This window comes from Siphateles boraxobius, unplaced genomic scaffold, assembly GCF_051911475.1.
Source record: "Siphateles boraxobius isolate OS27281-9 unplaced genomic scaffold, OSU_SipBor_1 92, whole genome shotgun sequence".
Taxonomy (NCBI): Eukaryota; Metazoa; Chordata; class Actinopteri; order Cypriniformes; family Leuciscidae; genus Siphateles; species Siphateles boraxobius.
In genome coordinates this window covers 2,823,120-2,840,256 of record NW_027509222.1, presented here as the reverse complement: position 1 = coordinate 2,840,256, position 17,137 = coordinate 2,823,120, and the positions used below count along the sequence as shown (strand labels likewise).

Genomic DNA, 17,137 nt, shown 5'->3' with positions numbered 1-17,137 from the left:
CGAATGCGTGTGAAGGTCTGTGAAAACAAGCAACAAAACTATGACAGTACTTGTTGGAGTATCACACTATTAGTTTAGCAACATGTTAGCTTCAAACTCTATTGAGGTCAGTTGAGCTGAGCTCCTTGTGCGTGGTGTGATCGGATAAAATTGAGGTTCAAAGTGAGATGGCATAAAATGATGGGAGAGTCATTTCCTCTCCAATGGAAAAATAACCTTCCAGCTGTGCTAGGACAATCAAACTCATTTATCTCAAATATGATGTATAATAATTCAGTCAGTGCAAATTGGCCAAATATGGGTTGCTTCAAACTGGCACAAAATGTTAATTCAGCAAGTGAAAAGACTGAATACTGCAAGTTAGCAGTTCAAAGCAGCGACTTGGCCGTAGGAGGCACTTCTGAAGAATACAAAACACTTCTACTTGGATTCAAAATGCAATGGCTCCCTCTTTCTGTGGCTTTTAAAACTACATGGTGTCACTGCCCAGTTGCAGTTGAGTGATATGTTAAAGAAAAGGTTCTAAGACATTTTTATCATTGTATTTAGGAGGATCCCACTTAGGGGAAGACTAATAGAAAAGCATAAAACTTTGCAAATGATTTGTGGAACTCTCAGGTATGTTTTCCAGTTCTGCTTTGGGAACCAAAGAAAAGGGACAACGCCCTCAAAGTCAACATGAAGTCAAAATTGACACAGTTTACGCCTTAATGCACATCCCTGGTGGTATTGTGCATGGTCCACCAAGTTAAAGTCAAGTCACCTTTATTTATATAGCGCTTTTTACAATACAGATTGTTTCAAAGCAGCTTTACAGAGATAACAGGAAAAAATATGTTGTAATAGTCAGTGCACATTGTTGCATAGAAAATATGTTTGTCTTTGATCCGCCCTACTTTTTTCTCACATTACTAAAGCAAAATTGGTTGCAAATGTTAACTAAACATAATGAAATACTGATAAAGTCTGACAGAGAAGTGTGCTAGTTTAACAATCTAATCAAAAAGACTTTATGATGTCACTTCCTATATAGTAATCCTTTTTAAAGGGGTCATGAAATGCTTTCTTTTAAATGTTTTATTTATTCCTTAAGGTTCACTTATTAGCTAATTGCTATTTTGTTGAAAAAGTCAAGTCATTGTTGGATCGAGGAAGGGTTGTTGGTGCTGTTTTTCTGGATTTAAAAAAAGCATTTGACACCATTAATCATGGAGTTCTTCTATCTAAATTACAAACTTTTAATTTTGCCACTGGCACTATTAAATGGGTAGAATCTTACTTAACACATCGGACTCAGTTTGTTAGAGTTGGCAATCATCAATCAGGTGTTACTTCTTTGTCTGCAGGTGTCCCACAGGGCTCTATTTTGGGGCCATTTTTATTTTCTTTGTATGTAAATGACTTGCCAAATGTTTGTCCTAATGCCAACATCCAAATGTACGCAGATGACACAGTAATCTTTGCACATGCTAACAGTGCAGCTCAAGCTGCTGATTGGCTATCAAACTCGATGCAAAATATAACAGAATGGTTAAATCATAATTGCCTTCAGTTGAATATGTCCAAAACTGTATGTTTTTTAGTAAATCAAAAGGTCACTGTGCGGAACCGGATGTAGTCGTAGCAGGTGAGACTACAAGTGTTTTTTCTATTATTATTTTTTTATATATTGACCCATTGTTTTGTTTTATATGTTGGTTTTAGTTGATATTAACCTGTATGTACTAGTTTAATCCATTTTCTTTTTTTTTCTTTTTTTAGGTGTGACATATTAAGATCTGTCCAGGAACAGCAGATGTAAAATAGCCTTTTGGCTAATTCTGGCATACTATACATTAATTTATGTATTATTAGTATGCGATTAAATAAACCTGAAAAAAATAAGTAAATACACTTATGATGTTATAAAGCAAAATTTTATGCACATAAAACAGCCATATATTTTCTAAACATTGTCATTTTTAACCTGTCAGAAACACTGGTTTTGCTGCTGCATCTCCTTTAAGACTTGTTAGTAAATGTCCACTTTTATGCCTGGCTAATGGGAAGGTAAAGTAGAAGCTGATGCAAAGGTAGTCAGATGCAAACATCTACAAATCTACAAAAGTGTGACGTCACATTGTGGAGGAAGTAGTTTTGGCAGCACTTTTTTTGGAGTGAGGAGGAATTTTTGAAATCTGAAACTTTTTTATGCTGCAATGACCTCTTGTATGTCAAAATATCAATACAAATTTGATTCCTCATGTCAAATTACTTGAAGCAATTGGATGAACTTAATAAAATTGTGTTTTTCACATCTTACCACTCACCAGTCTTTCTATCTGAGTCCTACCATAACTTAGCCCAGAAACTATTGATACTATACTGACACCACTTTAGATAGACAATATCTGACTTTAAAGAGAAAACTAAACATTGAAGAATGTGTTTTAGCACCTCAGCATACTTGTTCTGCATAATGAATTACAATCTGACACATTTCGGAAAGCAATATGAACGAAACTGAGCTTGTGTAGCTAGAAGCACTTGCGTTATACTCATACTTTTCTCCAATAGAGGCCGGTGACAAGAATCTCAAAATTAAAATGCAATTCAGAGCCTTGGAAAGTGGTGCATTGCTGCAGTTGGAGGAAGGGGGGGGGGGGGCTGGGACACTGTTGCTAGGAAACACTTGTGGCATCGTTGCACACTCTCCTTGCCAATTCAAACAAACTGAGGAGCTTGAGTGAAATGCCATGTGACCCCTCCATGGGCTTCGTCCAACATCTTCATGCTGCCCAAATTTGCCCAAATGTGTATTAAAGAGAGCCCTTGAGTTAAGTTATTGTCTCACTCAGGCTGGTTAATCTGTGTTAACTAAAGTGTCATCTCTCTTCAGCACCCCCTGGTTGACACCATAACCCTCTTCCAATTGCATTACTGGATGCCATATCGATTGTAGACACAACTTTCTGCAATAAACACATGTGAAATCAAGGCACACACTCCATAAATACATTAAACTGTGCAGCAGAGGTTTCTCATCTGTATTAAAATTCAGTTTGTGCAGCACCAGAAGCCCCTGGAGTCCAAGAGAAAGACAATATCTTCCTCTCTGAATTAATACACCTGAAGCTACACATTCCCAGAACCCCCGGCAGCAGTAATCTCCTCTTTATACACACACACACACACACCTAAAAAAGTTAGTGACAGAGCAAAACATAGTGGAAGGGTATTTGAAAGTTGATGCTAATGATGATATGACGTAAATATTATGTAACAGCGTACAATATTTTGAAAGACCTTACAGATGCCAAATTGTGATTGGAGGCTACATAGTCCTGCATCCTGGACTAACAAATGGATCAGATATGACACCAGAGTAATATTTCAAGGAAATAACCAATTAATGTAATGTTATGTTTGGTTACACTATATACATACAAATGAATAGGTCTGTACCTTGTAGGTTTGTACAAAATCAAAGGGGTTGAGGGTCTTTCAGAAGAAACTTCTCTTGCCCACTTTTCAAATTTGAACAGGCTTCCATTAAGGCAGCACAGATTCCCACAATGTTAAATCCTTAGGGAAGTTAGTGAATGTGTGTGGGTTATTTTAGTTAAAACTAAAACCATATACAAACTATACAGACATATAAAAAAATAAACACTATGTAACTCTTGGCCCTCTAGCAGTTAAAAAACAAAGCTGCATTCATTTTGTGGAAGAACATTCACTACTAGGCTTAAGAGATATAACCGGTTTAGACAGAGGGGATCTCAGGCTGACTAGCTAAAGACGTTACTGTAGCTTCACCCATTAACACACACACTACTGCCTTGAAAATAAATACCAGCACAGCACTACAACAACCATAATGAAATGATCTTCACAATAGATAATGCTTTACACTACACTCTGTTAGAGAGCTAGATATAGCAATTTATCTGTCCAATAAAATACTTTACTCTCCTGTTGAGTGAATAAAACGCCACTTCTAACATTTCAAATCCTTCCGTTCTCGCCATCTCCAAAGAGCCAAGCCGATGTTGATTCTTGTTTTATTACAAGCTCTGCGCGTTCTCTTTTTTCCAGCAGACTGTACCTCTCTGTTTGACGGTTGTTTAAAACGGGTGATTCCCCAGAGGTGTGGAGATTTAGCTGCTACATGTCAAACTTTCTCTCTCACTGTGACAAAATAACCTACGCACACACACACACACACACACAAACACACACACACACATTAAACTAACCTATGCCACTCCCCCACCAGACACACGACAAGTCAAAGTAGAAATTTATAACAAGACACTCCAGGGCGAATGACGTACGCAATTTCCCATGAAAACCATCCTGTCAGGTCCAAAATATAAACACTTATAATGGTGTTTATAAACTATAAGTAGTGTACCTTTAACTAAAATGAAAAAAAAAAATATATATATATATATATATTAATAAAAACTAGTTATAATAGTATCTCAATGATACTAAAATAATACTGGTTAAAATAATAGTGCCCTTAACCAATCGTTTGGGAAATGCATATGCTGAAATAATTGAAAATTAGATGTTGCTGGACAAATATTTTGCAAATACAAAGCAACTTGTGAATGTCCATCAATGAGGGATTAACTGATTAAATAAAACATCTATTGGCATATAAAACACATCAAAATTACTAAAACTTTAGGTAACACTTTATTTGGATAGTCCACTTTAGACATTCTACTAACTAAAAGTAACTTTGCAGCTACATGTCAACTAACATTAGACTATGAGTAGACTGTCTGCTTAATATCTGCTAACTATTTATTTTGTTGGTCCCCCAACAGATATTTAACTGACTATAAGTAACTTAGCAACTACAAGTCAACTTGTTCTCCTAACCCGAACCCTAACACCTAACCATAACCTAACAGTCTACTGACAGTCTATTACAGTCTACTAATACTCTAATGACAGTTAGTTGACATATAGTTGAAAAGTTACTTTTAGTTAGTATAATGTCTAAAGTGACTATCGAAATAAAGTGTAACCAAACTTTACCTTAAATTAAAATGAAAACAGAAAATACAATTAGAAAATCACATTCAAAATATTAACAAAATCTATATCAATGATACTAAAATGGTACTGAAGAAGACAAGGATGTGATACAGTTCAAATGTTTCTCTCATGTTTCAGTTACTTTTCTAAAACTGTCTCTTAAATGTTGCAAAGGAACATCTTTACTGGCCAATATCAACATTGGCAAAGCGAGGCTCATCATGTGGCATAAGCTCATGTTTGCCTCTGCTGACACAGGGCTCATTTTGTTCTGCTCTGGGTTCTACACTAGGGTAAGCACTATTTTAATTGTAAACTACATGTATCCTTGGATCTGTATATTCAATTGAAACAATGATTCCATATTTTGTGATGTCATATTCACAACTATTTCCTGCTTTTTCCCAGATATTTGACCTCAAAAGATGTTGATGAAAATGTCCTTGATTTTTCTTTTCCTGGCGTGTTGTAAGTAGACTGACTCTCTAGGCATCTGTAATGCACTGTAATATAGAAACTACAGAATTTGGGTTTCTTCAACTACTAGCACTTTCATCAGATTTATTTTTGTAATGGTCATATTAAACTTAAAAATGTAGATTTTTACTACTTTACAAATGTCTTTTATGTACATTTTATGTCTGAGAAAAAGAAAACATATGGTCACCCTGATGTTTGATGGTTTGCCATTATTCCATTTTAAAAACAAACATTATGATGGGGGTATGTATATGTATTTATTGTTATTACTGTGTGCATTCAGGTTTAAGTCCCCACCAGGATAGAAAAACATGCACACACACACACACACACTGCATAGATACTTCATTATTTAATCACACTGGCTTTACAGCAGGTTGTGTTGGCTGAAGTCAGATTAATTCAGCTGTTGTTTTTTTTTTTTTTTTTTGGTGTTATTTACCAGTGGTCACTCTGCTACATTTACAGCTGAAAAAAGTAAACTAGGCATGTTTAACAAGATTTCATCTTTAATATGAATTAGTTTGTCTGATTTTTTCACAGTTTTTTCTTGTATACTTTTAAGTTCCATTTATTTGGTGCTTTGTTCAATCTCAAACCATTATTTTATTTTATTATTAAAATGTCAAGATGTACAAGAGTTAACTGTAATCTGGGCAAACATTAAACTTAATTTTTGCTGAAATTAAGCGTCTCGCTTTGGTCTACACTGGAAGTGTTTTGTTTGTTCTGCTAAACTATAATTACTAAAAGTAAAACTGAAACTAAATAAAATAAAAACTAAATAGAAATGTCTTTGCAAAATGAAAACTTAACTAAAACTAACAAAACCATTAATGAAACTAACTAAAACTAAACTGAAATTTAAAGCAAAATTGAAAACGATTTTTAAATTAAAAACTAATTTAAAAAAGCAAAACTATAATAACCTTGGTCAGAAAGAGGGTGGAAAATTGCCATGCATAAAATTAAATAAACTTTTTTTTTGGTAAAAAAAAACTGTTTAATAATGTTTTTATTACTTTAAGAGTGGACATCAGGCGAAAATAATAAAAATAGTATGATATATGATATATAGTATGATATAAAAATAGAATCCATCGTTTTCATTACAGAATGCTATGTAAGACATTTTGCACTAACATTATTGAGGAAATTATATCATGCTGTTTCAGAAAACAAACAGAAAAATCTACTGTATGTTGCATGTATTGTATGTCCATTGTTTGATCCATTTAATATTAAATTAAATAATAAACTGCAAAAGAAATGTCCATAAAAACAGTGCCTAATGAAAACAGTAATTTTCCGTATAGATATTTCACAGGTGTTTTATCCGTATTTTGAATTACATTTTGAATTGTGCTGTGTTATAAGATTAAAGAATAATTCTGTAAACTTCTGAAGAAAATGACCAGTAACTTTTGTTTTTTTTACTTTTTTTTGTCTTACAGTATAGTAAGTTAGTATAGTAAGTTTTTTACTTTTTTTTGTCTTACAGTATAGTAAGAGTGTGAAACGTATGTTTAAAAAGATCCCACATTGAAGAAATTGCCCCTAATTAAAGAAATATCCTTCTATGAAATTAAACTCTTCAGAGTCCTAAATGACTGGAAAGAGGACAGTTATTTCCAAGTAGCATAGATTGATAGATTGACTGAGGAATTAATGCACCAATAATGCTGGGATTAATGAGATCGTTCCACTTACTGACTTCCATAATTACATACATAATTACATACATGCTGTTGAACAAGACCAGGAATAGATGTGTGTTTTGGATCATTAGACAACATATTATATAGGAATTTGTCATTAACATTTTTGAAATTCAAACCTCTTGCAAAGAAATTTTTTATGAATGATTGAAGACATAAATTCTAAGTAAGCTGAGCATTGGATAGTTGTCAGTGATACATGCTGTTCCAAACCTGTATTACTTTGTTTCTTTCAGGAGACACAAAAGAAGATAATTGAATGTCCATGATCCTCTTTTCCATACAAAGAAAGCATACAGCATACAATATCTAAAAAGAACAGTGCTATTATAAATACTGCAAAAGTTATGTATATGACTTATGCACTGCAGGTCTTGATTTAGCTTTGTGGGGAATAGACTGCCAGTACAAAAATGGGTTGTACCATGTTTCATGTAAGTGATACCAAATGACACTAGTTATTGTGTTTCTTGTATCCAAGTAGCGCAGTAGAGAGAGTATGGGGAAACATCAGTGAGATTTGAGTTATTGTGGATGGGAAGATTTTATTTTGTTCCTCACACAATGCTTATAATACATCCTAATATATAAATATATTTAATATGGACAATAATGGTCTGAGACAGCATGAGTATTATGCAGATTTCTCTTGAAATGTTAGAAAATTGCTCTCTCAAAGCACTAATACAAAACAAAGCCTTTCAATTTGGAAAAACTGCCAGAATAATAGTGTAGCTTTGAATGCCAAGCTTACAGACTGCCAATTTATCCATTTCAGGCCTGTGGAAAGAAATGAACGACTAACCTGCCAGAAGACAATAAAACTTATCTGTATTTTTATATTGTGCATTATTATTGAATTTTATTGAAATAAGTATTTAATTTTACAGAAATATAGTTTTAGAATTACACATGTAAGGTACGTTATAAAATGGACCGTAACAATGGTGAATGGTGTCTGGTCAATACAGAGTTCCAGCTGTGCTATACTCAACATAAAGTGAACCAGTGGGGTTCTACTGTACAGTAAAATCCCATTCATTTCTTCCATAGAGATATGGATTTCTAATGATAACCTAAACCTTTCAAGGGAGATCTAGCATGAGCACTGAGGTTAATGTGTCAAGCCATCCTAGGTGTATAAGTTCTTCTTTCAGCCAAACACAATCTGAATCATTCTAAAAAATATCCTGGCTCTTCCAAGCTTTATAACTGGAGTGAATGGTACCTTAGCAGATGTATACGCAGCAGGGGGATGTCCTCGGCAACGGACAGGTAGAGGGGCAGCCCCTGGCGATCTGGTGGCAGCAGCATCCCGACAGAGCAGGATGTGAATTGTCGAGAACTGCTGGGCAAAGTCCTCGATAGTGATGCCGAAAAAGCTGGCCTGTGAGATGGGGAAGTCGAGAAAGCGGATTTTGTCAACAGTGACAACACTTATTTAAGAATTGCAACAGAGGTTCCCTTTACGAAGTAGAACTTTGACACTGCGCCATGGAGTTGAAATAGAACTTTGATGCTGTGTCATGGAGTTGATGCTATGCCATCAGCGTGACCGGAGTCTGAAGCACATATAACAAACATGCCAATCTCATTGGCCGATGACAATCCATAATGTCACAGGCGGATTGACAGATATACATCATCAGCTTTTTTCTCTTCAGGAGCCACTTGTTTGTATGTGCGTTAGATAAAAGATGGGTGCGTTCATTACGTTGCATTCACTGCAAGCTCTGTCCTTGCTTCATTCTCTCCTGAGGGATGAGATTCTAGCGTTTGCACGGAGTGTGAGGAAATCTTGAGTCAATGGGAGGCTATCATGGTGATGAATTCATAGTAAAAGGCTCTTATATTGCTTGATTCTCTCTAGGGATAAGAATCTAGCGTTATAACAGAGCACATTTGGCTCTCAAGGGAGCTAACGGAGCATTAAGTTTAAATGAAAAATAGAGCTGAATATCATCTGCATAGCAGTGGTAGGAGATGCCATGTAACTTTATGATCTTGCCCAGTGAAGTTGTGTAAATGAAAAGAGAAAACAATCTCCCATCTGTCTTGCTCCGCTCTTTCTCCGAAGTATCTTTTTCCAACGTTGAGCCATATTCACCTATATACTAAGGTCAAAATTAGAACTGCATGCTCCCTTATGGATGGTTGCTTGGTAAGTGTACCCCCTAAGGGTTTTGTAGAGTTATGCAGGACAATATGGATTCCCTCTATGGGATGGGATGGATGGGATGGGTGCTTTATAGGTCTCTCTAGTATGACCCATGTTCAAGAACCTGACAAGTAGAGGTAGACGGCATACTATAGTTAGTGCTAGAGTAAAGTGCTAGCTATAGCAGATCCTGGAGAAGTGCCTTCATTTCAGGGTTAACCTGCTCTCCCCCAGTGTATTGGGGTTTTTAAGTAGGACATATCTCCCCTTTGGATGGCCCTAGGGGTTGATGCAAGGTGAAGGGAGTCATGTAGGGTGTTATAGATTGTTATAAAAACTGGTCTTGAAGTAGGAATATCCCTCCCCTTTGAATGGATGCTCTACTATGGCCTTGGTTTGAAAATGCTAATAAGTAGAGGAATTTCACCTGTGGGTAATCCCTACCATCCAAGAGCAACTTCCAAATCATCAGTACTCATCTTGCTGGATCTGTCTGCTGCTTTTGACACAGTTAACCACCAGATTCTCCTCTGAACTCTCATAGTGAAGGGCATCTCAGAAGCCCCACTCCAGTAGTTCAAGTCTTACCTCTCAGTGTGTCTTGGAGGGGTGAGGTGTCTAAGTCGCAACATCTAGCTACTGGGGTGCCTCAGGGCTCAGTGATTGGACCTCTTTTCTTCTCCATCTACATGTCATCACTTGGATCTGCCATTCATAATCATGGCATTTTCTATTACTGTTATGCTGATCACAGAACTCTATCTCTCTCATATCGTCTTCCTGTGGACATATATATTTTCTGTGCTCACTTGAAAATTCTGCGCCATCCTCGATATATCCACCGAGGATCTCGGCGCAATATCTGTAAAGACACGCAGTTCACTTTTTTGGTTAACGACGTCATTCCAGTAATTTCATCTTGCCGGTCTTCTTTAAAGTCGGATGCAGAGTTACGGTCAGTAAACCCGCTAAATCTCTTTTCTATCAAGATTTCATCTCCAAATGATGAAAAAGCTGAGTCAACGACACTGAGGATGGCCTTGATAAATGCAAGGTCATTATCTAATAAATCATTCAATTTAAATGACTTTTTCATTAGAAACTCACTGGAATTTTTATTTGTGACTGAAACATGACTGAAACTGGATGAATTTTCATCTCTTGGTGAACTTTCTCCCCCGGATTGTGCTTTTTTTTAGCACTCCAATACAGTCACGGTGGTGGTGTTGCTACTGTTTTTAAAAATCATTTTAAACGCAAACAACTACAAACGGATGTGTATTCCAGTTTTGAGGTACAGTTAATGAGAATCAACATAGGGGGTCCTGTATTATGTGCATTGATTTACAGGCCTCCGAAATTTAACAAGGATTTCATCCAACAATTCTCTGAGTTCCTCTCGAAATGATGTTTTATTAACGTAGTTCAGGAGGAACACGTCAATAAGCCACTCAAGTGCCACCTGCTGTCTACAATCATTCATTCATACATCTTCCTCCGCTTATCCGGGGCCGGGTCGCGGGGGCAGCAGTCTGAGCAGAGAAGCCCAGACTTCCCTCTCCCTGGACACTTCCTCCAGCTCTTCCGGGGGGACACCGAGGCGTTCCCAGGCCAGCCGGGAGACATAGTCTCTCCAGCGTGTCCTAGGTTTTCCCCGGGGTCTCCTCCCAGTGGGACATGCCCGGAACACCTCCCCGGGAAGGCGTCCAGGAGGCATCCGGAACAGATGCCCGGGCCACCTCAGCTGACCCCTCTCGATGTGGAGGAGCAGCGGCTCTACTCTGAGCTCCTCCCGAGTGACCGAGCTTCTCACCCTATCTCTAAGGGATCGGCCAGCCACCCTGCGGAGAAAGCTCATTTCGGCCGCCTGTATCCGGGATCTTGTCCTTTCGGTCATGACCCAAAGCTCATGACCATAGGTGAGAGTAGCAACGTAGATTGACCGGTAAATCGGGAGCTTTGCCTTACGGCTCAGCTCCTTCTTCATCACAACAGACCGGTACATCGACCGCATTACTGCAGAAGCTGCACCGATCCGTCTGTCAATCTCCCGTTCCATCCTTCCCTCTCTCGTGAACAAAACCCCAAGATACTTAAACTCCTCCACTTGAGGAAGGATCTCTCCACCAACCTGAAGTGAGCAAGCCACCCTTTTCCGACTGAGGACCATGGCCTCGGATTTGGAGGTGCTGATTTTCATCCCAGCCGCTTCACACTCGGCTGCAAACCGTCCCAGTGCATGCTGAAGGTCCTGGTGTGAAGGGGCCAACACGACAACATCATCCGCAAAAAGCAGAGACAAAATCGCGTGGTCCCCAAACCTGACACCCTCCGGCCCCTGGCTGCGCCTAGAAATTCTGTCCATAAAAACTATGAACAGAACCGGCGACAAAGGGCAGCCCTGCCGGAGTCCAACATGCACCGGGAAGAAGTCTGACTTACTACCGGCAATGCGAACCAAGCTCCTGCTTCGGTCATACAGGGACCGGCAGCCCTTAGCAAAGGACCCCGGACCCCATACTCCCGGAGCACCCTCCACAGGCCGCCGCGAGGGACACAGTCGAATGCCTTCTCCAAATCCACAAAGCACATGTGGACTGGTTGGGCAAACTCCCATGAACCCTCCAGCACCCTGTAGAGAGTATAGAGCTGGTCCAGTTTTCCACGGCCTGGACGAAAACCGCACTGTTCCTCCTGAATCCGAGGTTCCACTATAAGCCGTATTCTCCTCTCCAGTACCCTGGCATAGACTTTCCGAGGGAGGCTGAGAAGTGTGATCCCCCTGTAGTTGGAACATACCCTCCGGTCCCCCTTCTTAAAAAGAGGGACCACCACCCCGGTCTGCCATCCCAGAGGCACTGTCCCCGACCGCCACGCGATGCTGCAGAGGCGTGTCAGCCAAGACAGCCCCACAACATCCAGAGACTTGAGGTACTCAGGGCGGATCTCATCCACCCCCGGTGCTTTGCCACCAAGGAGTTTCTTGACTACCTCGGTGACCTCAGCTAGGGTGATGGACGAGTCTACCTCTGAGCCCTCAGCCTCTGCTTCCTCAATAGAAGACGTGACGGCGGGATTGAGGAGATCCTCGAAGTATTCCTTCCACCGTCCGACGACATACCAGTTGAGGTCAACAGCTGCCCACCTCCACTGTAAACAGCGTTGGTAGGGCATTGCCCTCTCCTGAGGCGCCGGACAGTTTGCCAGAATCTCTTCGAGGCCAGCCGATAGTCCTTCTCCATGGCCTCACCGAACTCCTCCCAGGCCTGAGTTTTTGCCTCCAAAATCACCCGGGCTGCAGTCCGCTTGGCCTGCCGGTACCTGTCAGCTGCCTCAGGAGTCCCACAAGCCAACCAGGCCCGATAGGACTCCCTCTCAGCTTGACGGCATCCTTTACTTCCGGTGTCCACCACCGGGTTCGGGGATTGCCGCCTCGACAGGCACCAGAGACCTTACGGCCACAGCTCCGAGCAGCCGCTTCGACAATGGAGGTGGAGAACATGGTCCACTCAGACTCAATATTTCCAGCCTCCCTCGGGATCCGGTCGTGGCTCTGCCGGAGGTGGGAGTTGAAGATCTCTCTGACAGGAGACTCGGTCAAACGTTCCCAGCAAACCCTTACAGTACGCTTGGGTCTGCCGAGTCTGTCCAGCCTCCTCCCCGCCATCGTATCCAACTCACCACCAGGTGGTGATCAGTTGACAGCTCCGCTCCTCTCTTCACCCGAGTGTCCAAGACATACGGCCGCAGGTCATATGAAACGACCACAAAGTCGATCATCGATCTGCGACCTAGGGTGTCCTGGTACGTGCACTGGTGGACACCCTTATGCTTGAACATGGTGTTCGTTATGGACAAACTGTAACTAGCACAGAAGTCCAATAACTGAACACCGCTCGGGTTCAGGTCGGGGGGGCCGTTCCTCCCAATCATGCCCCTCCAGGTGTCACTGTCGCTGCCCACGTGAGCGTTGAAGTCCCCCAGTAGAACGACGGAGTCCCCAGTCGGAGCACTTTCCAGCACTCCTCCCAGAGACCCCAAGAAGGCCGGGTACTCTGCACTGCCGTTTGGCCCGTAGGCACACACGACAGTGAGAGACCTATCCCCAACCCGTAGGCGCAGGGAAACGACCCTCTCGTTCACCGGAGTAAACTCCAACACATGGCGGCTGAGCTGGAGGGCTATAAGCAAACCCACACCAGCCCGTCGCCTCTCACCATGGGAAACTCCAGAGTGGTGAAGAGTCCATCCTCTCTCAAGGAGTGTGGTTCCAGAGCCCAAGCCATGCGTAGAGGTGATCCCGACTATCTCTAGTCGGAACCTCTCAACCTCACGCACCATCTCAGGCTCCTTCCCCGCCAGCGAGGTGATGTTCCTAGTCCCTAAGGCTAGTTTCCGTGTCCAGGGATCGGGTCGTCGAGGTCCCCGCCTTCGACTGCCACCCGATCCTCTCTGCACCGGCCCCTTACGTCTCTTCCTGCAGGTGGTGAGCCCACGGGAAGGCGGTCCCACGTCACTCCTTCGGGCTGAGCCCGGCCGGACCCCATGGGGAGTGGCCCGGCCACCAGGCGCTCGCATACGAGCCCCAACCCCGGGCCTGGCTCCAGGGTGGGGCCCCGGCTGCACCATACCGGGCGACGTCACGGTCCTTGAATGTTTGTCCATCATAAGGGGGGTTTGAACCGCTCTTAGTCAGACTCGTCGCCTAGGACCTGTTTGCCTTGGGAGACCCTACCAGGGGCATATAGCCCCAGACAACATAGCTCCTAGGGTCATTCGGGTACTCAAACCCCTCCACCACGTTAAGGTGGCAGTTCAAGGAGGGGCTGTCTACAATCAGTAACCAACAAATACTCTAGTATCATCAGCTGTCTACAATCAGTAATCAACAAATACTCTAGTATCACCAGCTGTCTACAATCAGTAATCAACATATCTACCCAATCAGCACGAAGGCAAACCATATATTATCACAGTCAAATCCACCTAAGGATTCTCTAAACACTTCAGAACAGGTTTCGCCTAACAGCCGCCATGGCGGGGCTTGAACTCTTCCCGTCCGATGACGAATCTCTCTACTCTTAGGACTCTGCATCAATTCCAGCCACCCCAAAGAGCACCATTACACCACCAGGCGCTGTCACCGATTCTCCAGCTTCAGTGTGCGGTGGGGCCAGATATACAGAGGTCGTCTGCACCATATTTCCCCATAGGAGGCACGAGCTCAGTGACTATCTCGCGATTGTGGCAGAGCTCGCGTTATCCTATGGGGGATCACATTTTACACGTACCACAAGCTGTTTGCAGCTAAATGCGCTGTCCAAATCACCCAATGTAATCAGTGCCCATATTGGGGCGCGCTCGACATGGATCTCCACAATAAAATCTTCTTGGGCGTTTCCGGCACAGTCTGAAATATTTCCTGCACAGTCTGAAGGTCACTCGCCCATTCCACCACGTCTTGCCCTCAAGTAAATCCATCAATTCCTCCAATTCTGGTTGTGTGAACTCGTGAAATTATGTTTTATTAACGTAGTTCGGGAGGAACACGTCAAAATAAGCCACTCAAGTGCCACCTGCTGTCTACAATCAGTAACCAACAAATACTCTAGTATCATCAGCTGTCTACAATCAGTAATCAACAAATACTCTAGTATCACCAGCTGTCTTCAATCAGTAATCAACATATCTACCCAATCAGCACGAAGGCAAACCATTTATTATCACAGTCAACCCACCTAAGGATTCTCTACAGTCTTCAGAATCCCTCCACCACCCCGTCTCCTCTCACTCACCAGGTCACTTCCTAAACCTTGGGGAGATACTCTGCATTCGGGCCAATTACCAAGATCAGAGCCCTCTCCCCAGACAGCACGCCAAATAAGTTTACCAATTTAATCTATCCGACTTATTTGTAAGTGTGAACTCGTGAATATTGTATCTCGCTGTGATAGACTGTTGATTCTAGGAGACTTAAATATTCATATTTGCTGTCCATCTAAACCTTTGGTGAAAGAGTTTTTATGTCTTATTGAATCTCTTAATCCAGTGTTTCTCAACCTTTTTGGAGTATTGGAGCCCCATAATATCTGAAACCAGCCTCATGGACCCCCCCTACCCCTGTTCTCACCAGCCTTCCACTGTTTTATTTCCATTCACAATGATTTTCACAGTTAAACGCTATGAATGCAATATCAGTGAATGCAAGTTAAGTAATTAATATATTTTTTTAATGACTGGCAACTAGAATTGCATCTGGCCATTGAATTTGATTGCATCGAAATGGCACAACACATTACACAATCAATCACAACAACATTGTCAATTTCAGAACAATATTCTACTGCATTCTATAAAACATCACATGTCCATTAATGTCCAATTTGAGATTATTTTAACAACGTCCATTTGAATGTTACTTTCTTTTGTAAAATGTACACTTTTTTAATACTAAAATTTCATTCTACTGCATTAAAATTACACAACAAATGCTTCATATACAACCAATTCTTTGGAACAACATTCTCTTTCAACACATGGAACAGTTTCAACACTGCCATCTATGTAATTTGGCTTTAACTTTTTAACATGTCCATCTGAATGTTATTTTACTTGAATCTTTTGTTTAATGTGAAATTTGCACCTGTTTATCACAAATAAGCTTTTACATCCTGGGGTGAAGTGTAGCAACAGCAGCAATAAGGTTCCTCTCCGAGCTGAGTCTGTTTCTCTGTTTTGTCTTTATGTGTGCCATGGCTGAAAATGTGACCTCACACAAATAGGTTGATCCAAAAGGCAGCAGTTCATACAGAGTATGTTTCCCAACATCAGGGTACTCCTTTTCAACATTGCACCAAAACTGTGTCAGTGATGTTTCTGAAAACATTATTTTCAAACCCCTATCTGAGGACAAATCAATAAGTCTTACCTGGAGAGTAACAGGAACGGTCTGTGTGCAGGTAGTCACAAAAGGGTTCCTTATCCAGTCAAGTGCAGAATTATGAACCTCAATTTCAGGAAAATATGATCTGAACTCAGAGGAAAGTTTGTCCAAGTGTGCCTGTACTGTCTGCAGAATGCTCACTTTTTCAGCTCTAGCATTAACAAGACACATGACCAGCTGAGGGAAACTACTGACATCCCCATTCTGGCATTTCCGACACCAGATCTCAATTTTCTTCATGAACCCTGAAACTCGATCATACAGGTGTAGGACAGTTGTGTCTTTACCTTGCAATTCCAAGTTCAAGTCATTCAGCCTGTTGAAAACATCTGCCAGGTATGCTAAATATGCCAGCCAGCTGTTGTTCTTCAGCACTGGTGCAAATGAATGCAAGTGCTCAGAGAGAAAGTCATTGACTTGATCACGTAACTCAAACAGTCTCTGGAGTGTTTTTCCCCTTGAGAGCCAGCGTATATCAGTGTGAAGCAACAATTGCTGGTGTTCAGAATTTGCTCCATCACATAGTTTTTCAAACAGTCTGGCATTTAGAGGTCGGGATTTAATGAAGTTGATGATTTTAACAGCATCTTTAAGGACTTAGTGTAATTTGGGGCACATACGTTTTGAAGCGTCTTAATGCCAGGGTTTACCTGTTTTACGCGTGCGAGGAATCCACGGGTGCGCCCCCCATTGATGCTGCTCCTTCCGTGCAGATATGTGAGCAGCGCTGCCAGTTCAACGAGTGCTCCGTGAAAAAAGAATCCACAACATTAAAAACATCCTCGCCGGTGGTTCTGGCCAGCA

General features: G+C 41.4%; 1 protein-coding gene across 1 annotated transcript in view; it reads left to right on the top strand.

The window, feature by feature from the left end:
* The first annotated feature begins 5,281 nt into the window (after nucleotides 1-5,281).
* The window catches only part of LOC143733164 (leukocyte cell-derived chemotaxin-2), a 34,279-nt gene continuing 22,423 nt past the window's right edge, over nucleotides 5,282-17,137 (top strand). The window contains exons 1-2 of the mRNA XM_077224741.1: nucleotides 5,282-5,327; nucleotides 5,443-5,502. Of these exons, the coding sequence (XP_077080856.1) occupies nucleotides 5,460-5,502 (43 nt within the window). The 5' untranslated portion in view covers nucleotides 5,282-5,327; nucleotides 5,443-5,459. The remainder of the gene's footprint in view (nucleotides 5,328-5,442; nucleotides 5,503-17,137) is intronic.